The 23,440-nt window shown below is 47.4% G+C and overlaps 2 protein-coding genes across 6 annotated transcripts in view; one reads left to right on the forward strand and one right to left on the reverse strand.

The window, feature by feature from the left end:
* The window catches only part of MRPS18A (mitochondrial ribosomal protein S18A), a 48,768-nt gene extending 30,512 nt beyond the window's left edge, over positions 1 to 18,256 (forward strand). The window contains exon 6 of one of the 2 annotated variants that reach the window (XM_050950056.1): positions 17,945 to 18,256. In XM_050950056.1, coding sequence (XP_050806013.1) covers positions 17,945 to 18,044 — 100 coding nt within the window. In that variant the 3' untranslated portion in view covers positions 18,045 to 18,256. Of the gene's footprint in view, positions 1 to 2,546; positions 2,805 to 17,944 lie in introns of those variants that run through there. The other variant, XM_050950057.1, reaches the window with a different exon arrangement.
* On the reverse strand, positions 949 to 22,894 carry RSPH9 (radial spoke head component 9). Of its 4 annotated transcripts, none has more exons than XM_050950044.1 (6): positions 22,590 to 22,894; positions 21,231 to 21,393; positions 19,458 to 19,587; positions 18,336 to 18,482; positions 14,110 to 14,304; positions 949 to 1,186 (listed from the first exon to the last, which is right to left on the reverse strand). In XM_050950044.1, the coding sequence occupies exons 1-6, from the start codon at positions 22,814 to 22,816 to the stop codon at positions 1,152 to 1,154; spliced, it is 897 nt and encodes a 298-aa protein (XP_050806001.1). In that variant the 5' UTR covers positions 22,817 to 22,894; the 3' UTR covers positions 949 to 1,151. The 4 variants fall into 4 exon arrangements, with proteins under 4 accessions (XP_050806001.1, XP_050806000.1, XP_050806004.1 ...); XM_050950043.1 differs by having other exon boundaries at positions 955 to 1,312; positions 22,590 to 22,892; XM_050950047.1 differs by lacking the exon at positions 14,110 to 14,304 and having other exon boundaries at positions 958 to 1,186; positions 22,590 to 22,888.
* Positions 22,895 to 23,440: the final 546 nt, after the last annotated feature.

The following is a 23,440-nucleotide window of genomic DNA, read 5'->3' on the forward strand; positions in this document are numbered from 1 at the left end:
TACAACACAGCTGGCTTTCACCTTAGTGAGCAATCCTACTTCCAAAATGCTAGGTATGGGCCTGATGCAAAAGAGAGATTAAATTTGCTGGGGTTCATTGCTGCTATACCTCCTAGGCCACAGGCTCTGTAGCCCTTTTTTATTATCTTCTGTTGGGCTGGTGAGTCCTGTGTTAGCTTAGGCAGGGCCGTCTGTTGCCCTCTACCAGCATGGCCTAGAGAAGTGGGGGAGATTCGATGGCCTGTGTTGTGTAGCGGGTCAGACTCGATGACCATAATGATCCTTTTGGCCTTGAGTCTGTGAAAAGGAAGCTCTAGATTCAGGTCAGGAGATTCAGGCCAGGCGGAGTGCAAGATACCTTGATCCTTGGCTTTAGGGAAAATGTAAATATTGACTTGAAGTGTGTTGAATCCTTAGGTAAAATCTCTATCTGAGCCTCTCAGAAAATGGAGGCCAGGGGCTCTACAGGTCTATTTTGTCCCTTTCTGGTCTCTTTTTTAACAATCACTTCTCACACTGTGTCTAGAACAAACACACTTCCATGGCATCTTTTCTATGGCAGGTAACCCAAATCAGCTATCAAGGTGATAGTGAGAGAACAGTGACTGGGTGAGACAAGTGCAGTGGTACGCCATGTGGCACCCTGAATGTTAGAACTGATATTTTCCAGCACAGCAGACTGACTTGTAGAGTTGGGTCTTTCACTTCTGCCAGCAGTGAGCAGGCGGGACCTCTGCTTTTGGCAAAACAGACCCCCTTTCTCTCCCCAAAACCCACACCGAGCACAAGGTGGAGTGTGGAGCCCGGAGTGTAGGCAAGACCTAGAATGCAGCAGCTTTTCCTTCTGATATTAAGACAGAAGCCTTATTTTCTATTTATGTTCACATGCTACAATCAACCTTCACTCATGCTGCCTAGGAATAAGATCTGGAACATGATGCCTGAGCACTCAAGACGGGGGGCCTAGATTTAAGAATACACACAGTGAGGCATTAGGGAAATCCTCAGGACTCTTTCTGGGGCACAGAAAACTGCTGACAGGTGCAAAGGTTTCACACGGGTTTATTAGAACAAACAATAACTACAAATCCCCAAGTATAAAATCTAAATGTGACACCTCTTCCCTTGAATCCTCAGCTTGGGTGGGCACTTCACAGCATGAAGGGCAGGTCTATGTTCTTCTCACCTGTACCAAGGTAGATATAGCCATATTGTTTAGTTATGGGGACGTGGTAGAATGTCAGTCCTGGCCACAGCAAGCTCCTCAGAACCACCAGGCTGCCTCCCCTCTCCAGCTGGATGCTCCAGGATCCTATATAACAACAATGTGGCGGATGAAAGTCAGCACAAATGTGAGACACCCTTCCTGCAGTGATATGTGCTAAGATCAAGGCGCGATCCCAATGGGTTGCTGCCTGGCTAGAACAGGGAGGTGAATTAAATGGTACACAAGGCTGAGCTAGCACAGTGAGGAATCTGCTACCTTATGGGTGTTGGGGATATCAAAGGATCTGCCATACCAGAAGAACAAAGAACTCTTCCACACCACTCAGCCTAGCACCCCAGGCTGACTTTCTATTTCCAGGCACTCCCCTCTAGTTTCGCTCAGAATTTTCCCACAGCTATGGTGTGATGAGAGGTACCGGTGTGTGGTCTGAGCCTAGGAGTCAGCAGATTCTATTATTGGCTATATCTGCTAAGAGGCAGCAGCTATTCTAACAGGGAGCTCTGTAGCCTGCTTGGTCTGTGCACCCACTGACCAAAAAAAAAAAAATTGTTAATGCAGAGTTAAGATTGCATGCTGGTATTTTGTATCCTTCCAGAACGTAAAGTTCTGAAAACCAGGAAATACAGAGGTAAGGTACACAGCTGTGCTACTTTAAACCCATATTATGCACCTCTATCGGCCCTTCCAATACCTGCCTCTGCCACCTGACCTGAGCACCTCAACCCCTCTTCCTTCCCCTCCCACTCATTCCCATTTTTCCCTTCTGTTTCTGCAACCTCCCCTCCCATCCTCCCACAAGCATTCGCCTGTGTCATTTTCTTTTCAAAAATAATTTGTATGTCGTCTGAGTTTTCTGTGTATGCAGATTATATTTCCCCAAACTAAAAAAAAAAAAAAAAAACACCCAAAAACCTTTGACAGAAGCAGATCGTAGCAACGTCTATTTTTTTTCTCTCAGATTTCTGGCAAGTGTCATTTGAATTTACAGTGCCTCAGTGTTGCTCAAGTTTGATGTCCCCTTGAGTCACACAGGTCTGATGAGCTATGGCGGGCTAGCAACTGTCTCGGGCTGTCTGTCTTCAAAGTGAAATCTGTTCGGCTTACAAGTGTTAGGTACATGCGTATCTAGATGCCAAACTCTTTTTCAGTTGTGTTCCTGCAAAGGGCTTAGTGGGTGCCTTGCACTCGTCAGAGTAAATGATGAGTGAGTGACACCATTTTGGCCATGATTACAGACATGGTTTGATCCTATGTCTACACACAAAAAAGCTGGTAGAATCTGTCAACTTTAAAAATAGCTGCTTTTTTTTTCTTCCAGTAGGCTATTTCTTGAGAACCTCTTACACAACTGACCTCAAATTTGGATAACTGACTCTACCTCTCGTCTCCATGAAGCACCTCAGATTTCAAGGCAATCCAGTTAAGTCAACCTTTAAACAGAAAGCAATTCTCAACCTTAATTAAAGCAGCACTGGCATTCTGCTATTATTATACGATACCTGAGCTAGCTCTATAGCTGATCTCAGGAGGCTAACTTGGAGTGGAGTACTAAACCCTGGAGCAACTTGCTCTACTCATCTCAATCCTTGGATCCAAGTCTCCAGCAGCCTTGGGAATAGGAATCCCCAACTGGTCAAGTGCCAGAGTCTCTTCCCAGAATGCTGCATGAAGACAGAGAAAAGCTCTCCAGCTCCAAGATGGAAGATTTGCCCTGTTGTAGATCCTGAGGGAGAGAGAAGAAGAGAAAAGTGAAAGGCAGGGACGCTTTTCAGAGCTGCCTCCAAGCTCTGAGTGATTTATGGAAAAGGTTAATTTTCCTGAGCCTTTCTTGGCTCCACCTTTAGAGTGGAGATTAGTTTCAGTGTTAATTGTGCTTTGGCTTTGCTGAGAAGGTTAGGAGCCAATGTGAAAATGCAGTTTCTTCTGGAAGTGACAAGGTTAGGATCCAGTGTGAAAATGCAGTTTCTCCTGGAAGTGAGAAGCTCTGAGCCACTATTTGTTTTATACTTGACAGGACATTCTGGGAACAAGCCACCAGAGAGGAGCTGGCAGGAGTGTTAACTAGGATTCAGTGCTAGGGGCCAGGAACTGCCTGGAGAAGAAAATACGGGTTGCAACACCAAATCTGCAATGGCTAGAGAGAGGTAAAATGCCTGGGGAGAAAGGCTACTGGTTAATCTCTCCAATCCAAACAAGAAACAGCTATAAGGCATCAGGCCCAAATCAGAAAGACAGCTGCTGGAACTGTCAGGCTCCCACTGGCCCATAGTTCAGCTAGACTGAGAATCTATCAGTAATAGCTGCTTCCAGAACAAGCAAAAAGCCCCAGACTGTACCTAATGGGTGGCTTGGTTCACTTCTTTCTGCTAGATCCCTGAGGGCTGTGATGGGCAGCTGCTCCTCCTTCCTGAGATCCCTCACATCTGGAAAGTCTTACAGGACTGCGTCTTGTCATTTCATGTCTGTGTGGCCACTGGAGGAATTGAGATGCTGTACTCTTCCATCTCAACACTGTGCAGCTGATCCCCAACTTTGCCTACATCTTGACAAATGCAGACAAAGTCGTGCCCCTAATGATTCAGTCCCTGTGAAATGAAGCTCAGGGCAAAAAGTGGATGACTCGAGGTCAAACCTAATGAGACAGAGATGTCGGGTGGTAAGAGGATGCATTTGCTGGAACTATAGCCTCACCATCTACTAAGATTATCCTCTTCACCCATGCTCAAAGCGGTGAGCAGGCTTACCATTGTTATGTATTTTAGATGCCAAAATAGACATGGCCAGAAATGCTTTCCTTCATCTTCTGATGGCTAGACAGCTGTAGCCATTCCGCTCTTATACAGCCCAAAGTAGTGCATTATGCATCTATCTCCTCCCGACTGGATTTCTGCAATGCTCTCTACTTGGGCCTGATGCTAAAGGCCATTCAGAAACTGAAACTGGTCAATTGTGTGGCTGTCTGCCTTTTAAGGAGAGGACATCAAAACAGAGCTCTGCGCTCTACCCTACCTGCTAATCAAACTTCAGATCATATTGACGTCTTGGTCCTTAGCTTTAAGTGGATTTGGGGCTCAGCTATCTTAGAGCCTGAGCATAGTTCACTGTGTGAGATGCACTCAGAAGAGGATGCTTTCGGTGAGAGAGAGCAGGTTTGAACTCATAAAGCACTGGGTTGGAGTGTTCTCAGTGGAGGATTTGTAACTATGGAGCTCTCATTCACCAGAGCGCAGGCTGAGCTCAGATCTCACCATCTTGATACAACAATGTAAAACCCACCTTTTCATGCAGGAGTTTTCCAAATAAGCATGTCATAGATCACGCTAAGCCTGCTCCTTTGGAAGTTAATCACCAGTATCTGAGCATGATAAGAGAGCAGTCGAATAGGAAGAATATCTCTTTCTTTCCCCTTTGAGAGAAGGTATTACAACAGCTCCCGAGAATTAAGAAAATAAATGCTTCATTCACAACATACTGGGGTCTTTCCTAGTGCTGTGAACAGGCCCTCCACTGAGGTCACATCTGGGAGGAAGGCTGGTCTTATGCTAAGGCATAAGATGAAGAAACAGGTAGGCCTCCTAGGTTCTATTCCTGACACTGACACAGCACAAGCCTGTGTGAGTTATGCCACTCAGTACTTCATCCAGTTTCCTCTGTAAAATAGAGCTAATACCTACCTCATGGGAAGATTGTGAAGTTTAATTCATTAGTCTGATAAGTGCTTTGAGGTTCTCAGATGGAAGGTACTAGGGAAATACAAAATCATTTGCACTGCAGGGGAAATGTAAATAGAATTCATAGCTGGTAGGTAAGAAGTGGCTTTTACTAGCATTAAGTACTGCTGCTTGTAAGCCACAGTTCTGTCTGGCTTAGCTACACTGGCACTTCACAGCGCTGCAACTTTCTCGCTCAGGGGTGTGAAAAAACACCCCCCCGAGCGCAGCAAGTTACAGCGCTGCAAATCATCAGTGTAAACAGTGCCCCAGCTCTGGGAGCGCGGCTGCCAGCGCTGTAAGCTAATCCCCATGAGGAGGTGGAGTACGTGCAGTGCTGGGAGAGCTCTCCCCCAGCACTGGTGCTGCGACCACACTCGCACTTCAAAGCGCTGCAGCGGGAGCGCTCCCGCAGCAGTGCTGTGCAGTTCTAAGTGTAGCCATACCCTCAGATGTGGCCTGTGCTGTAACTAAATCTCACACACACCTGGGGTTGACCCCACAGTTCGGCAGTAACTGGGCAGTGGTTCCCCAAGAAGCAGGGGACTGGAGAATCACTGAGCTTGTGGCAAAAGCTTCCCACAATAATGCTGCTCAGTTTAAGTTTCTGTTCTTTAATGGGGGGGGAGACAATTTACATTTTAAGTTGCACCCGCCAAAGGTAAATAAGCCAAGCGCTGTCTGTGCTGAAACTATTGCCTGTCGCAGCTCCAGAAGGGAAGGGAGGGTGCTGCTGTGTGGGAGGAAAGAGCATGGGAAAAATATCCACTGGATGAAGATCTAGAGCTTCCTATTCCCTCTTTGGAGCAGGCTGCAGCCTCCACCCCTCCAAACACAGGCAGGAATGTTGGAGTTCCTTACATCTTTCCAAACAATAAAATGTTTTGAAGCTCAATCAAAGAGTGTTAAACCACTGCCTCTTTTATGGCCCTTTAAGAGCTGCCAGGATACCTGGGCTGGGTTTCAAAAGTCAACCTCCCTCTCAGCTTCTTCCTTCCTAATCACAGATAGAAATCCCTGTCTCATCCTCGTGTCTGTCTCAGCTCTGGGCTGAAGCTTGTTCACAGAGCAACGGGGAGTGAAAGGGTAACTGTAGAGGGAGAGGCTTTTTAAACAATGCTGTTTGCAGAAGAGCTTCCCCCAGTGTATGGGCCACTTTCAAGCTAACCTCCAATAGCACTGCTCCTCATTTGGGGGTGATGCTGAGAGAAGGCAGCTTTATAAGTGACGCAGTTCTGATACAGAGGCTTTGTGTCCTAAAAGGTCCCCACAGGCTAATAGAAGTGACAGCACCAACTCCTCTTAAAAGGAGGAAATGTCCTGTGGCTAGAGAGGCAACAGCATAGCTGCATTCACCACTAACATCACACATAAGAAGATCTTATGCCACTACTGGGGGAAAAACTGAGCACATGGTCAGCAGCACAAATGTTACTATCCATACACGTGACAGGATGGTCAGGTTCCCTTCCTAAAGCAACAGCACATCCTTCATAGCCACAAGCATTTAGTTCTGATAGTGCTTCGCCCACACCTACATCACCCTTAGCTTCCACTTCTACAAAAAACCTACACTGGGGAGAGTTTCACACTTCTAATTCACTGTCGCGAACTGCAAAGAAGTGGGCCATAAGCAAAGGAACGGGCTCCCCGCTCTAGCTCTTGGTGGAATTCTGTGCACACCAGCATTCGCACGTGGCACACTAGCTATAGAGCAAATCCTTACTACTCCCTGTGGGGCTCAGCCCCATCATGCCACTCACCGGCTGCAAGCTGAATCTCTCTCATTCGCCCAACATGCCACCTGCATCCCGCATGCTCAGCCACAGTCAAACATTTAAAACTCCCTGTTTACATTTCTTAATAAAAACTAAACTAAAACACAGCCTGGCCAGAGGTTCAATGCTATTAAAAAACTCACTAGAGCCAGAAAAGTAGAGCCTACAAAGAGTAGACTGTTGCCAAAAACAGTTCTTGCATGTTCCTAATGCCTGCAACATCCCTGTTACCTAAATACAATTACTCCCAAAAGTCTTAAGGGGAAGTTTTCACTTCACGGCCTTCTCTCTACATTTTTCTCTCCTATTGTGAACTATTTTTCATTCTAAAAGATAAAGCATTTCAGTTAAAAACAAGGTATCTGCTTTCTTATGGCAAGGAGCAGCCCCTGCTTCCCAGATTCACATTGCTCAGGTGCCTGTGAGATTCACACCCATCCCAGCCTACTGGTCTAACACCATCTGATCTTCAGGAAGGGACTAAAATTCCCCCACTAGCTGCATTTCTGCCAAAGACAAGGATGCAGACTTTGCTCAGGAACAGGGATCTGGAATGGAGCCTTGCACTGGGAAACAGCAATAAAGTACAGAATTAAAGCCAAAAAGGCAGGATGGTTACAATGCCAGTCTCTTCCTAGCTGCTGTGATTCTGATGACTACAACCCCCGTCACTTCATCGTGGGCCCTGTATGGTGGGGTTTAGGAATCTCAGAGTTGCAAAGCACCCTCCTCCTCAAGTGCAGGTTTCTGTTGGATTCCGTCACACTCCATATTTCTTCCTCAGCTGGTCGCTGTGGAAACGTTTTTGGAGCGTGCCAGAAGTCACGTAGCATCTACCTGGGGAGCCCCTGCATTAATCCATCACCTTCGTGGATTCCTGTGATCCCATCGGTTACAGGCAAGAAAAAGGAGTCTCTTGCCCCTCCTTGCTCTGAATGAAAGACGCTTCCTCTAAATCTTGCTGCTGGTTTTCAGGCTCAATTCAGCTTCTTTTAAGCTTTTGTTACCGAACAAATGTGACGTTTTTGAAAGAAAGATTAACAGCTCGATGAAAGGGCGCAATGGGCAGCTTTGTTCCAGCCTTAGGATCCTTTTTCCCCTCAGAGTTTTCGGTCACTGTCTCTTTCTTAACCAATGGAGAATATTTGTCTGACTCTCAGAGGAGATTATGGCTGCCTTGTAAGTCTCTACCTCACGTGATCAAAAAGTGTTGGCCACTTTTAGGATGTAGTTATGACAAGTAGGGGCTGGATTAGGGGTAAATGTTGGAAATTATCCTACAGTAAAGGACTGTGCCTTGGCTTCTGTGCTAGCACACACCAGCACAAACTGTGATTCAGACTCAGTGCACTTGCTGCATATCCCATTCACAGCTCTGTGGAATAACCTGTAGGATGGGAAGAGTTACACAGAGGCAGTCACTCACACAGCTCCCAGCTCATCCAGTGAGCAGGATTAGGAGGAGCTCAGAAGTTTACCACCACCACCCCCAACTCACACACCCAGACTATTCCCTCCCCTTCCTAGTAGGAAGAGGTCACGGGTCAGAATCTGGGAGTTTTCATGCTAACAGGCTCAGCATTAACTGTAGTGGGGATTTCCCTGTAGGTTTGCCAGTTGCCCAAGGAATTGTGTCACAAAGTGACTGTTCCTAAACTTCTCCACTCTCCATGCAGCCATATATCCCGTAAGCCCTCAAAGCCCCAACCCACATGATGGTTGTAGAGAGGCATTTCCAAGCTATGAAGGGACAGGTCAGTGTCATGTTGACTCCCCTTCTTCCACAAGTTCTACAGCCAAAGCAGCAGGATTTCTGTTACTTCTATCCCTTCTGCATCATGCCACAGAGGGGGACGATATGGCCCATTGCTTCCAGATTATTTTTGCATGATAAATCATCTATTCTTCCGTAGTCTGTGGCATTAACAGTCACCTACGATGGGGACTGCAGGGAAGGGACAACAGTGGGTATCAAACTAATGAACAATAATCCTATAGATCCGGGATGGGAAGATTGAACTGAACTGTGCACGAGCAGTCTGCAGGGCATGCAGTACAGCCCTGCTACCCTGAGCAGCCATTAAAACAATAGCTAGGAGACAATATAAATGCAGCTGACGTCAATGACAACCTGGGAGCAGGCACAGTTTGCCACACCTCACCTGAAGCCGCATCAGATGCGGATCGTTCCTAGCAAAAGCTGTCTTGGTTAAGCTTTCTCTAACTTCCAGCAACTCTCTTACTGCCCTACGGCTTCACCGTCATGTAATGTCTCATCATTCCCCAGAATAAGGTTTATTCTACTACTGATTTATGTGGCGATAAGCCAGCACACATGGTTCTGTCTAAGAGGCTATTCCTGCATTTCCTGTCTGATTAACAAAAAAGGCATTAGCAAAAGTGGAATGAAAAGAGACCAGGAACCAAAATGGAGACTGAGGGGGATTGATTTTTTTTGTTTTTTTTTTTTTGTTTGTTTGTTTTTTTGGAGGAAGAAAGAACTTTAAATACAATCCCTGGAAAGCTGCTGCAAAGACTCTTTGTCTCTGACTTCATTATCACTGTGTAGCAATCAGGAGGGTGAGAGCCTCCACCACAGCTCAGAGGTTGATGGACAACCCTGCTCCAGTATAAACTCAGCCAAGGCCTTTGGCTAAACAGGCCCCCTGAAGTGATGTAGAGTTGGGACCCAAAGATAGTAAATACACTGCTTTATGCACAGAAACCAAGCCCAAGGAAAACAGACATCATTCCAGAAATCAGAGCAGACTGTGGACAGCAAGTCCAAAACTGTAATACTAGCTGCCTCTGGAGTTCTCCTGCTGCGCTGCCACATGAGAGATTCCAGTCCAGTCCGGAACTCCTCAGCTGGCAGTGCCCAGCTCCAGGAGGAGGGAACATCTTGTGTCACTCTTGAGCAGCTCCCTTGGGAGTGGCACTGACAAGCTCGGAAGTGACTCCAGAGGCCTCTCCACTTGGCAAAAAGGATGGGTAGGGCTGATGCAGAGCCTTTGAAGGAGAAAATTATGGAGGAACTGAACATAGGCATGCGCTCACTCACATGTGCACAATTGCACACTGGTGCAAAAGCCCAATAGCCCTTCTTGGAAGTTGTCTAATCTGTAGGGGGACAGATAAATCTCTTCTCTGATATGTCAATATATCACATGCGGTCTGGTCTCTCCATCCTCACCTTCTACATAAATAGTCTGAAGCTCTCTTCAATACTAGACTTGCTCATTTTACTTTTCAATGGTTTCTTTATAACCTGCTCAGCACTGATACTGATGCCATACTGTCCCCTGCTGGAAGATGCTAGGTGTAGCAGTTTACCCCATGGATGGTTGATTTTTGTTAAACCAGGTACAGCCAAAACTAGTGCCCTGGTCAAGTCCTGTAACCCGCTGCCCTGGCTGTTTGAGTCTGATTCTCAGCTCAGAAGGTTCCCAAAAGTTCTGGGCACACTCACCAGCTGTACTGACCAGTGTCACTGTGTTATTCCTTGTTTACCAAAATTAGGGTGACCAGATGTCCTGATTTTATAGGGACAGTCCTGATTTTGGGGGCTTTTTCTTATACAGGCACCTATTAACCTCCCACCCCCGTCCCAATTTTTTTACACTTGTGATCTGGTCACCATAACCAAAATAGCCTTCTAACTGGCAAGTAACCTCATGGGCTGCAGTACCTCAGGCTGTCAGACACACAGTCTCCGAAGATCGCCCTTCCATTCTGGAAATGAGGATGGCTATGGGCCACATAGGAGAACTTTGGCCATAGTTTGGCCACTCCTGCTTTAAAGCATCCTTTTCTTTCCAGCACTGCCCCCTCATTCTTTATGGGCCTTTTAGGTTGGATTTCAGTGAAACAGCTTGAAAAGCCTTGTCCCTGTGTGGCTCTTGGCAAGCTGAAAAGTAAAGTGCTCTCACTCGGCTTTCACAGGGCTAGGGTGGTGCTGCTTATTGTTAAGCAGTGAAAGGGGTGGGCTCAGGTCACATCTGTGAAACGTTAGCAGAGAGGGGAGGCTGGGTGAAAGTAGGTGGCCAGCACAGCATAGCACTTTGCTGGATTTTGCAAGGCCACTGGGGAGATAGGCAGCCATTTGTCTTAGAGCCCCGATAACAGGCTGTCTTGCACTCTGCAGGCTAGCTGGGGGCCGTAAATGCCTCAGCAGACACAGACTCTTTGAATGGTTGGAGATGGAGGCTGATAGGGGATTAATCACACCAGGGGGGCCTTTGAAAGGGAGTTAATTAGCTGTGTTAATGCCTGGAGATAAAGCAGGTTCATGTCTCTTGGCGCTGTCACTCCCAGCACCTGGGGCTTTCCAGGCCGCCATGAAAGCACTACCCAAACGGTGTTGTGAACCTGGCCGAAGCAAACGCACAGAAAGGCTCTATCTCCCACACAAGAATGCAGTTCTCCGTGTGCAAATGCCCATTAAGCACTGGCTTGCAATGTGCAGATAAAGTGTGTGCAAGCCAAGTTCAGAGGCAATTACGTCCCTGATTACACCAGGCTATTGTTAGGAGAGTTTAAGGATAGGCTAACGCACAAGCGTGGGGCCAAGTGGTGGTCACAAACCACTTCATATGCAGTGCTGCATCAGGAATACTATGGGGCAGCAATACTTCCTTGTGAAGCGGTGGAGCCTGGGGACAAGGGGCTGCCAGCTCCCCCCACACTTACTTTGGAAAGGAGCTGGAACAGTTTCTGTTTATCTGGATTCCGTTAAGTAATCTCCTTCTCCCCATCCCCCAAGGTGAACCTTGAAATAGAAAGAGGCCCAGGAGCCCCATCTTGGTCCATCCTGCCTATACAGAGCGAGCAGAGAGCCTCCCCAAAAACCTCTCTCTAATACATAGTCTGCAGTTAAACCATAGGGAATCTTATCTCAGTTCATCCCCTCATGTGCTGAGATAACAGTGGCTAGGCCCGATGGGTGCTTCCCATACCCCACATTCGTTGCTCATGATCCATCTCTGGCCACCTCTTCCCCAGGAGTTGGCAGTGGCAGCTTTGTGCCCTGCTCCTGCTGGCAGTTGCTTCCTTGCTATGCTGTGTGTGCTGCAGTGTGAGAGGCGCTGCAACTCATTGGCGCACACACAAAGCACAGCAAAGAGCCAGCAGTTGGGCAGAGCAGGGCATACAGCCTCTGCCACACTGATCACATGGGCAGGAGGAGGTGATCAGAGACCACCTGAGCCCAAGATGTCTGAAAATAACCCAAACAAGACCTGACCCAAACCCAACACTTGTAGTTGGATCATGTTGGGTTTAGGTCAGGTTGCAAAGGAACTGCATCTCAACTGGGTCCCCTCTCACTCTCACCAAGAGACTAGCCAAGTGTCACTGCTTCTTTTCCACACACTCCTCCATCTTTAGCAGACTGCATTTTGTGCAAGGAAAGCCAGACTACACCATCTCTACAAGTCCTTCACTTCCTGTTGCTGAACTCCAGCGAAGGGCTATGGAACTGAACTCCCTCATTTGCTCCACTGGTTTTTGTCACAGCCTTTTTTGATGTCTATTATCTTCACATCTGTGCTCCAGTTGATCCAGTGATCTGTAGCAAATTCTTAGTGTCAACTTACTCCCTTGGGGTTGAGCCATAAAATAACTGTATTCCTCCTTGGGATGGGGAAGTGAAACAGGAAGTCATAAGCCTTCTTTGCACATCAGATACTCATGCCCCTTCCTGTTCTCTCCAATCACTTGTGTGCACAGTCTCTGTCCATCAGTTGTTAGCCCCCATTAATCTTCATTCCCCACTCATGCCCATGAAGTTGAAATCTGCTCACATGTTTCCTTTCCTTGTTTGACTATTAGTTCATATCTGTACAGTATTAGGTCAACTGAAAGTTCTATAGGTATGTTAAGAATTATCATCATTCTCTTTCCAACCTTCTTTCCTTTGCCTCCTGCTATGTGAAAAACTGTTTCAAGGCTAGTTCCTGAAATGCTCTTACCAGGATAGCCAAACTTTGCCCAACATTGACATCTTGCCAGAATCTCAGAGGCTACACCTAATATGCATAAAATTGAGCAGATTCTCTGCTTAAACTGGACCAGACAACCTTATCCTTTAATACAGAGATATGGCAGCAAAAGTTACAGCACTCCCTGGCAAATTAGAAACTTGGCGCCAATGTCTCAGGCCCTGCACCCCCCTAAGGATGGCCATGATGGTGGCTATCAGTATCATCAAACATCACATGCTCAGAAATCGTGAAAGAGGCCTCCAAAATTCAAGAAATTTGTTTAAATATCGTGAGATTTAAAAAATAAAACATTCTGGGGTTTTTTATTTGCCTTCTGTTTTTTTGAGACTGTAGGGTTCACATTTTCATACTTTTCTCTATGATCATTAAGGCCAGAAATTTACATTTTTTAAAAAGCAAGATGAGATTCTCACATAATCACTTACCTCTAACAGGTGGGGCTTTGATATTTGATGCTTTTCTCATGAGACTCACAATACAGTCATGAGAATTAGCATCACTGGCTGAGCTATAGAAATATACATATAACTAGATAGCTAGATAGTACAGCATGCTTGGATCTATAGTCTCCTTAGGTATCACCTTTATACTAAAAATAAGGGCAGCAAGGGACCCCCTTGTAGAACTCTGCTTGCTGCATCCCTGCAGTTGGTTCCCTGCTCTTATCACTGTGTGTTTCATTAATCTGGTGTTACCTGCTTTTCCTTCCACCTCCAAGACTTCATACAGAAACCTCACTCTGCCTCCAACTTTCCAGTCTCCCCCATCTGTCTAGCTTCTTTCCCACTACAGCGATTCTCAAACATTTTATGAATGGAATCCATTTGGAAGCCATCATAAATTCTCAGCATCCAATGAAAAATAAAACTGCTCTAATTACACTTGTTACTTGCCTGCTTTTAGACATGGAAACTCATATTTTAATCCCCTGGTCTAGTTCCTTTGTCTTTAAGCAGCTCCTGCAGTTTTTAGGGTCAATGCAGGCTGGGGGTACTCCTCATACAGCTCCCACTCAGTTAATCCACTTTTCAATGTACCTGACTGAAGCAGAGCAGGAAGCCAAGTACCACACAGTGTGTACCTTATTCTGATCAGATGGCTTCAGGTGGAATACAGAAGGCCAAGCTGAAGCACTAGAAAATAGACTAGTGGTATAAGAGCTGCATGAGCATTTGCCAGAGAAACAAAGAGGAACCAAATGTGGAAACCTGACTAATTAGCTGACACAGGTTTTTTCCATCTTGGGAGGGGAAAGGCATGATTTGCAATAAAGTGGAGGGTAGGCAGAGCACGGATGAAGTTTGATTTAGTTTCAAATCAAGGGAAAGAAGGTAACCTTAGCCCCAATCACAATTTTTAATGGAACAAAAATACATTTTGGGGCTACCCACCTCTGAGCTTTGACAATCTCTGCTCAAGAGAGGCCCTGTCCTGGGAAGGCAGGGATGCTTCAGGTTGAAAGGGTTGGCTGAGCAGTGTGGAAGGAGTCCAGGATAGGAATGGCCATAGCTGCTGTGGGTCAGGACTGAGGTGCATTGCCAGAGCTGAGTGGAGAAGGAGAGCCCAAGACTGGAACAGCAGGGGGGCTGCAGCCAAGATTAAAGGACTTTGTTAGATCTGTGCAGAGGAAACTTGCACAGCATCTACCGCACTATGCCTGGCTCTGCCCTGTGCTGTCTGTCCCCTCATTTCCATAATCACCCATTCCAAGTTTCAGATAGAGAGAAAAAACTCTGCAAATTGCATGCTTATCCAGGGCATAAGCTGGTCTTTTTAACTTTCAAAGCTCCTATTTGGGACTGGTCTGCATGCCTTGCTGACCCCGTGAGCAACGTTTGCCTTGTTCCCATATCCTGATGGGCTCATCCAATCAGAATCACCTCTATATTCCAAGAAATGGCAGGGGGAATTTGGCTGGATTTATGCAGGCAACATATGATGGATTTGTGAAGGAATCACACAAAACCCTACAATGGCCAACTCCTCTGTTAGAAAGTGCCCAGCTGCACCTGGGCTGGAGTTGCCTTTGAGAATCACCTCCACTAAAGGCATTTAAAATTTACAACAACCACCTTCCCAGAAGAGACAGCAACAATTTACATTTACAGTAACCTCAGGAAGCTACAGTTAATTAAATGTGTTATTTGCCTCTCCCCTCTTTGACCCCCACAGTCTAGCCCAGGGCTGACTAAAATGCAGCCGGTGGTCAAATGTAGCTACCGGAGCTATACAAAGCAGCCACCTTCATGTCTTACACAGAGATGTGACCAACAAATGGCCTCATCCTTTAGAACTAGAAGGAGAGTTGCATGGTGGGACCTGAAATTGTTCAGGCTTCCCTTGCATATTACCTATGAAAACAGCTGCAATCAGCTATATGTCATGCAAATTAGCCCTCAGGCTCTCAGCCAACTGCCCATGCCCTTGCTGCCTCTGTTCTAGTGGAAGCATGGAAGGCTCTAAGGATGCACAGCCTCCTGCATTGGCTCTATAGTTTCAGTTCTACCATGAGTAAAGAATTTTATTCAGCTTTGCCTTGGGCCTGTTTGCAGTTATACTGTATTGGCCTTCACAGAACAACTACAGGCCTGACCCCTGGATACATTTTCAAGCAGTGCCCCTGATTTAAGCTCTCTCTCCTTCAGTCAGTTCCTGGTTTGATCTCTATCCTCACAAATTTTCCTGTTGATAGAGATGATGAGCTGAACTGCATGTGAGCTTTTTTGTTCCCTCTGCAGAGGGTGTTCTCTCCTGGACTGGTGGCAACACCACATATCAGTGAAGCAATAGGCAAGTCATGAAGATTGGGTTCTCACAACCTGGAATGACAAGACTCTGGAGTGCTGGTGAAAGGTACCAGCTTCATTGACGGTATTGAGCTTTAAGGCCTGTGTTCACTGAACAGGGTCAGCAACAGCAGTGCAAGAGAGGTGTGCTATAATGGTGTGAACGCTGTACTGGCAATCTGAATTATAATCCCCACATTAACATTAAGGAACTCCAAATGGTGGACTAGAGAGGAAAGTAGTATACTGTGGTAGAAAGGGCTCTGTTCATATAAACCATTACTTTAAAATCGAACTGTTTCACCATCAAGTTACAAACTTGTATCCTGGGATTCAGAACGAGCTGGAACATGAACCCCAGAAGAGAAGGGTCTCTAAGAGAAACCCAGACAGAGCCTGAGCTACAGCACAGTATTGCTGCTTCAACACTAGGATAAGATTAACCCCTTTCTTCAGAGGCATCTAGGAGCCAAGCTTTGCAAACATGAAGCCATACAGCTCAGTGAAGAACGGATATAGGAGAGAACTAGGTAGGAAAAATAAATACATAAGTAAAAACCTAAGACAAAATGGGCAAAAATAGCAGTGCAGCCAACGCTAGGCCATTTAAGATGTCTTGAAGCTCAGCATTAGGATGTATTCTCTCTAGAGCAGGGATTGGCAACCTTTCAGAAGTGGTGTGCCAAGTCTTCATTTATTCACTCTAATTTAAGGTTCCGCGTGCCAGTAATACATTTCAACGTTTTTAGAAGGTCTCCTTTTATAAATCTATAATATACAAATAAACTATTGTTGTATGTAAAGTAAATAAGGTTTTTAAAATTAAGACACTGCATTTAAAATTAAATTAAAATGCAGAGCCCCCTGGACCGGTGGCCAGGACCCGAGCAGTGTGAGTGCCACTGAAAATCAGCTTGTGTGCCACCTTTGGCACACATGCCATAGGTTGCCTACCCCTGCTCTAGAACATCAGAAGAAGAGAAGACTGTCTCTAGTGGGAAAGACACAGGGAGAGCAGGGATTGTAGCCCTCGAGCATTGTTCAGGATGGTGATCCGCAGTATTCCTGATCTTTAATAAGACGGTTCAACACATGGACACTATAGATCCCTACATGCACTGTTCCTTTTTATTTGAGAGGATAGGCTTGTCAACTCAATGGAGACCTGCATGCAAAGACATCGGGCTTGTCTAGCTGGCACTGGCAAAGTGCACTAAAGGGGTCTGATTTGTAGGCTGCTCTAATGTGTTTCACTCTAACTGCCCCATGTAGACCCAGCTGGTGCACTCTGAAAGGTACCTAGTGTGCGTTGACATAGTTCTGTTTCAAACAGGAGTACATTAATGGAAACTAGGTACCTTTTAGAACCAGCAGAGTCAACACAAGGCAGTCAGAGTGCAGCACATTAGTGCACTTTACAGATCTCACCCCTCTGGTGTGCACTGCCAGGCCATGTAGACAAGCCCTTGCAGTCTCTTCAGGATACACCTCTGGACCATGGCACAAGTAGCAGCACTCTCAGTAAAGTTGAATAACAGTTTACTCCTGTTTACGCTCACTCAGAACTTCCTGAAACTTTCAGAATTTAAGCTGAAATGTCCTCATTCTCTGCTCAAAGGTTACTTTTTGACAGAGAAAGTTTGAGCAAAAGATCTATGTATTTGGGCAAAGTCTGAGAAACTAGTTACATCCTTCACCAGCCATGGAGGATATCTACTCCAGCAGGGAGATAAAATAGCAAGCCAAAATCCAGACTTTTGGGGCAACAAGAGCTTTTGACATCAGGACAAGGGAATATCCCACACTGGAATCCTTGGCCCCAGCCAGAAGCATTTAGCAAGCCAGCAAAACACAGACAGAAATAAAGAGTGAGAAACTGGAAGCAGTTAATGTTTTATCAGGATTACAGTGCATGTTTGTAGATCTAGGTGAACTTCCAAACCTAATATAGCAACAAGAAATGTATCTGCAGAGCATGTGGAACTTATAAAGACTTACTTTCCCTCTAAGCTACGAACTAGATCCTGGCCAGAGTTTCAAAGACAGAAGATTTTCACAAATCCAACCTGCTGGCATCTTTTTAGAGAGAGATTCTGCCAAAGGAGTCTTCTGGGGGACATTAAAGAAAACAAATAAAGATCGTCCACCAGACTGATGGGATCTGAATTACACCTACACTGTAATATACACATGCATGTACTCCCTCCTTCTCCTTGCAGTTTGTTTTATCCTGCCAATGTAACAGATTATTACACACTGCAGCATTTCTACTGCAGTTTATCAAAGGAAAGTTTGAACCCAGCCTCTCAAAGATATGAGTTTAAAGTTAATGAGAGCCCATTTAGATAAGGAGAGCAATATAGGGTGGGATGGGAGGTGTGAAATACTTCAAACCCCATAAACTACCCTCTATCACTAATGCTGTTATCTGCCCCAGCAGGGAACCAGCTGCTACAGACCCCTTCCTAATCAGGAGAGAATGCAGAGCTCTAGCAGAGGAGAGTGCTGACATAGGGGTCAGGAGAAGTTACCTATTGTAAGGATGTGACAATCCTACTGCAGTTTATATTTATCAGGAGAATCTTGGCACTGTAAAAGTTTAAGATTTCTTAAGCGAGGGTCCAAGCACAATATTCCTGTGTGCTGGACAGAGCTCCTTTGAAGATCAGTATGGCCCAACAGAGACCATTATTACAGACAAAGTGTTCCTTCTGAGCATGCCAGCTCCACAGAACTCCTGGGCCTAGTCCACTTTGGATCTGGAAGGCCACTAGGAGGCTATTCCTTTCCTTCCATCCTTTGACTCTAATCTCTTAAGAAAGTCTGTTTACCTTTTGGGATATCATGCTCCAGAGAGTCCAGGAAATCAATGGATGGGTCCAGGTCAGCCTTTTGCAGGAGTGTTCTGTTCTTCAGGTTAAAAGGCTCAGTGAAGTGGAAATAGGAATTTAACTTTTTTGCCTCAGTCAGAGACAGACCTGTAGTATGAACAGTTGGAGACCATTAGCACCGTACCTGATCAAACACTCATTATATCAAGATCTCTCTGCTTATTCATAGTCCAGAGTGCACGGCAGAACCACAGCCTCTCTCCAGCTTTGTTCCATGGGCTCCACAGAAAGATCAGAGACCTGCTGGAAATGGATGACCTCACAGTGTTGGGGAAGATTTTGCAGGAAATGTAAATTGAAGTCCCAGATTAGCAATGGGTGCTGAACAAGACAAATCTCTCTGTGAGCCCTGCAATCAGAGGGAGAATTCATCTAGCACTACAGCTACCAAATGCTGCTAGAAACTCCATGGACTATAGCATAAAGGCAAGGATTCCCAAACTTGGTTTGCAACTTTTTCAGGGTAAGCCTCTGGCAGACCGTGAGACACTTTGTTTACCTGAGCATCCCCAGGTATGGCTGCTCACAGCTCCCAATGGCCACAGTTCACCATTCGCGGCCAATGGGAGCTGCGAGAAGCAGTGGACCGGCCCCGTGCCGCTTCCCACAGCTCTCATTGGCCAGGAACAGTGAACCGTGGCCACTGGGAGCTGCAAGCAGCCCTACCTACAGACACTCAGGTAAACAAAGCATCTCACGGCCTACCAAGGGCTTACCCTGAACAAACCGCGAACCAAGTTTGGGAACCCCTGCATAAAGGAAACTATGTTCAGTAACTTTAGAGACGCAGAGCCAAATCAAATCCATTGGTGATTTGGAGTCCTTCTTTCATCTCTCAGAATTATGCACTCTGTATTAGTGATTCTGTTAGCAGTTCCATAAACTGAGCCAAAATGGAAGCAGCAGCAGTGGATTCCCTATTCTCTGTTCACCAAGCCAAGGGACAGGAACAAGCCAGGAACCAGAATACCAGCTAGAAGGAGAAAGTAAACCTCTCTTGCTGCTTTTGCATTCAAAGTACAGACATGCACCTGAATCCTGATATAGTTTATGCGGATTTACCTTCAAAATTCCTGTTTTCATGGACAGGGCCGAGCGGAGTCTTCACAAATGCACCCCGTGGGACGATACCCACGGCCTTATCTATCTGATCTATTATAGCTACAAGACGGATTTCCTCCTTGATCATGGGCTTTAAAGAAAAATAGGCAAATATTAAACCACAGTTTTCATTGTTTCTTTTACTGGAAATAAACTCAGGGTGCCTGTAGGAACCACAATACAGTCATCCTCTTGAGTTTGATGGGATTATGAGAATGATCACACCTCACATATTCTTATTGAAACAATATAACAGAGAACATTGTTAAGAGTAGACATTTCAAACCCATTGGGGCAATAGCTATTATTCCCTCTCTCTGGATTAACCCAGGCATAACCGAGATCCGAATTTGGCCATTTGATTATAAGCAATAGCAATTCCATGTTCAGTTTCTATATAAAGTGTCAGCACAGCTATAAGACAAGATGCAAATGTTAAATAAAGCTACATAAAAATATCAGAAATGAATCCAACTAATTCATATAAATAGGCAGAAGAAGTGAGGATGTTTCCAATACATTTATAACTCCAAGGTTAGCTGAAGTGGTCAATGAAAGTTGCTGCTGTTCCACAGAGACAGAAATCAGGGAAATGCATGTTCACCCCAATATGAACAGGAATTACCTTAAAGGAGATGTGAACTATGTTGAACTCATGTTGAGACTGAAATACTACTATCTCTCTTCTTCTAAGGCAACAGTACCCAATATTTTGGGGCACCAGTCAGCGCCGCCTGCTTCTCTCCAACTCCTCCCATTCAGTGGCAGGGCCGCCCAGAGGATTCCGGGGGCCTGGGGCCATCGGCGGCAGGCGGCTCCGGTGGACCTCCCGCAAGCGTGCCTGCGGAGGGTCCGCTGGTCCCGTGGCTCCGGTGGAGCATCCGCAGGCATGCCTGCAGGAGATCCACCGGAGCCGCGGGACCGGCAAGCGGCATGGCGGCCCCTCCCGTGCGGCGAAATTCTAGAGCCGGCCCTGTTCAGCGGCAGGGGGCCCTTCCATTCCGGGACCCACCGCCGAAGTGCCCCGAAGACCCGTGGGGGGGCCCTCCACCGGCGAATTACCAGCGAAGCGGGACCCGGCGCCGAAGTGCAGCCCACTCTTCAGCGGTAATTCGGTGGCGGGGGACCCCTGCCGCGGGTCTTCGGGGCACTTCGGAGGCAGGTCCCGGAACGGAAGGGCCCCCCACCGCCGAATTACTGCCGAAGACCGGGTTGCACTTCAGCGGCAGGTCCCGCTTCGGCGGTAATTCGCTGGCGGGGGGTCCTTCCCCCCAAGCGGAAGGTCCCCCCCTGCCGGCAAAGACCGGGAGCGGAAGAAGCTCTGGGGCCCAGCCCCACAAGAGTTTTCCGGGCCCCCCGGAGCAAGTGAAGGACCTCGCTCCAGGAGCCCCGAAAAACTCTCATGGGGGCCCCTGCGGAGCTCGGGGCCTGGGGCAAATTGCCCCTCTTGCCCCCCCCTCTGGGCGGCCCTGTTCAGTGGTGCCTACTCAAACATGCATTGGTTATAAATGATAGGATCCTCACATGTGTAATACTTTGTACTGGAGCTTTGTACTGAACTCCCTTGATGATTAAAGCATTCACAGCCGGCTGGAAAGGGCAGCAGACTGGGAACCAGTATAGGTTTATTACCAGAAAGAAGTATCAATTCTAGTTTGTTCAGTTCAGGCTGGGAACAACTGTGTTAGGGGACAGCTTAGAAGACGGGTCTAGAAAATGTCCTGTTGTACTTACCCCACCTTCCTCCTCATATATTCTCTCATTCTCTTCCCCCTTCTTCTCAGTGGGATCATACTCATAAGATGGATCCCCCTGAAAACGGCCCTTTAGCCCTGCAGTCTGTGTGATCATTTCCTCAGTAGCTGGTGGCAGAAGACTCCACTCCACACAGTTCAAGCTGTCAGCCAGACAAACACAACAAAGGGCAATGCTTATTGAAACACAGGGACCCTCCTTTTCAGATGTAATACAGCCCATTGGGAGCCTGGCAAGAACCATTGGTGAAACAGGTGACATGCAGAGAGACTCAATGGTGTACACTTTGGAAACTAATTGCCTTCTTAAAGCATCACCGCATGGTGCTCAAAAAGAGGAACCACTTGGAGGGGCTCAGAAAGGCAGGAAGGAAGCTGCTGTTCAATAGTACATTGTACAGCCAGCATCACACAGACATTTTTAAAGGAAGGACATTTTTTAAAGGCCATGCGGTTAAAGAACTAGGAGGTCTCGGTTCTATTCCAAGCTCTGCCACATACTTCCCTGTGTGAACTAAGGGTATGTCTACACTGCAATAGAAGACCCACAGCCCGAGTCCTGTGAGTCTAAGTCAACTGACCCAGGTCAGCTGTGGCTGTGCCATGGGTCTTTCATCACAGTGTAGATGTACTCTTAGGCAAGCTTCCACACTTTTCTGTGTCTCAGTTCCTTCTCTGTAAAATCCCCTTCCCACAGGGAAATTGTGCAGAGAAATCCATGAAGTGTTTGTAGGGTGCTCAGATGTTATAGTGATGAGCATCATAAAACACCATCATAAAGTCTTGTCACAGTAAGAGGCAAAGACAGGAACCAGCTCTTCCCTGCCTGCAGCCCCTCTCAGCTGCAGAAGTAACTCTTAAGCCCACTCTGCCCCACAACCTGTTGCTGTGTCCTGTATGGACAAATCTTGGAACGAAGCTGCCTCTCCAGGGACTATATGGATAGTTCCTGCACAGTCTGCCCTCCCCACACACACACACACACACACCTGTATGGACAGATCCTGAGCCCAGTTTCCCACCACCACCACCATCTGTATGGACAGCTCTTGAGTCCAGCCTCCCATGTTCCCATCACCTGTACAGATAGTTCCTGAGCCCAGCTTCCCTCCCCCCATATGGACAGCTCCTGAGTCCAGCCTCCCCCCCCCCCACCTGTGTGGACAGCTCCTGCCCCTCCCCCATGCGCACACAGGTGTGTGGGCAGCTCCTGCCCCCCCCACCCACACACCTGTGTGGACAGCTCTTGCCCCCCCTACACTCACACCTGTGTGGACAGCTCTTGCCCCCCCTACACTCACACCTGCGTGGACAGCTCCTCCCCCACACACGCACACACCTGTACAGGCGGCTCCTGGGCCCGGCGCGGTCTCCCCCCAGCCCCTCGGCGATGTAATAGGGCCCGCGGATGCCCTGGATGCGGCCCCAGAACCGGACCCGCTCGAAGCGATAGTCCCGGCGCAGCAGCAGCAGCGAGGCCCGCAGCGCCGCCCGCTTTTCCGAGCTCAGCCCCTCGCCGCTCCCGGCCACCAGATCCAGCGCGTAGGGCAGCGACTCGGCGTCCATGGCGGGGTCCCGGGCGGGGGCAGGGCACCGGCTGCGGCTGTGCAGGAAGCCGCGTCCCGTTACCTGGCAACCGCCTCCACGGAGACGCGTCGCTCGGAGGGGGCGGGGTCGAGTCGTTGCTGCGGATAGGAGGTCAGAGGTCACGTGTTGATGGGGTCAGAGGTCACGGACGGGCAAAATCTGTACTGCTCGTGTTAACCCTTTATTTCGGGAGGTTCACAATTTTTGGTCAAAACTGAATCAAATTCAGTCCCATGGAAACAGTGCAGAGGCAGATGGTGGCACCCTGGCAACAGCAAAACCCATGATGCCATGGCAACCACAACACCTATGACGCCATGGCAACAGCAACACCCATAGGACTAAAGGACACCCGAGCAATGGCAACACCCCATCGATTGCAGCCCCAGTTTCTCCCCAGAATAGCTAACCTGAAGAAACACATACAGGACATAATGTGGCTTCCCTGCTTCACCTAGCTGGGCGCAGCACCCCCTAGAGCCTGTCCCACCCAGTCCTGACACCTCATCGCTCTGGCCTTCCCACTTGGAGAGAGAGTGTGGCAGTGGGAACACGCATTGCCACATAGTGAATTGCACTGGAGATGGCCTCTGTCGCACACAC

The sequence above is a fragment of the Gopherus flavomarginatus genome, chromosome 4 (genome assembly GCF_025201925.1).
Source record: "Gopherus flavomarginatus isolate rGopFla2 chromosome 4, rGopFla2.mat.asm, whole genome shotgun sequence".
Lineage (NCBI taxonomy): Eukaryota > Metazoa > Chordata > Testudines > Testudinidae > Gopherus > Gopherus flavomarginatus.

What these genes read in the sequence shown, in the direction of transcription:
- RSPH9 (XM_050950043.1), bottom strand. Translation starts at nt 22,816, where the DNA reads ATGGACGCCGAGTCGCTGCCCTACGCGCTGGATCTGGTGGCCGGGAGC. An exon ending in TATATGAGGAGGAAGGTGGG is followed by an intron (nt 19,588 to 21,230) that starts GTAAGTACAACA and finishes TTTTCTTTAAAG; the next exon opens with CCCATGATCAAGGAGGAAAT. An exon ending in GAGATTGTCAAAGCTCAGAG is followed by an intron (nt 1,313 to 14,109) that starts GTGGGTAGCCCC and finishes GTTGTTATATAG; the next exon opens with GATCCTGGAGCATCCAGCTG.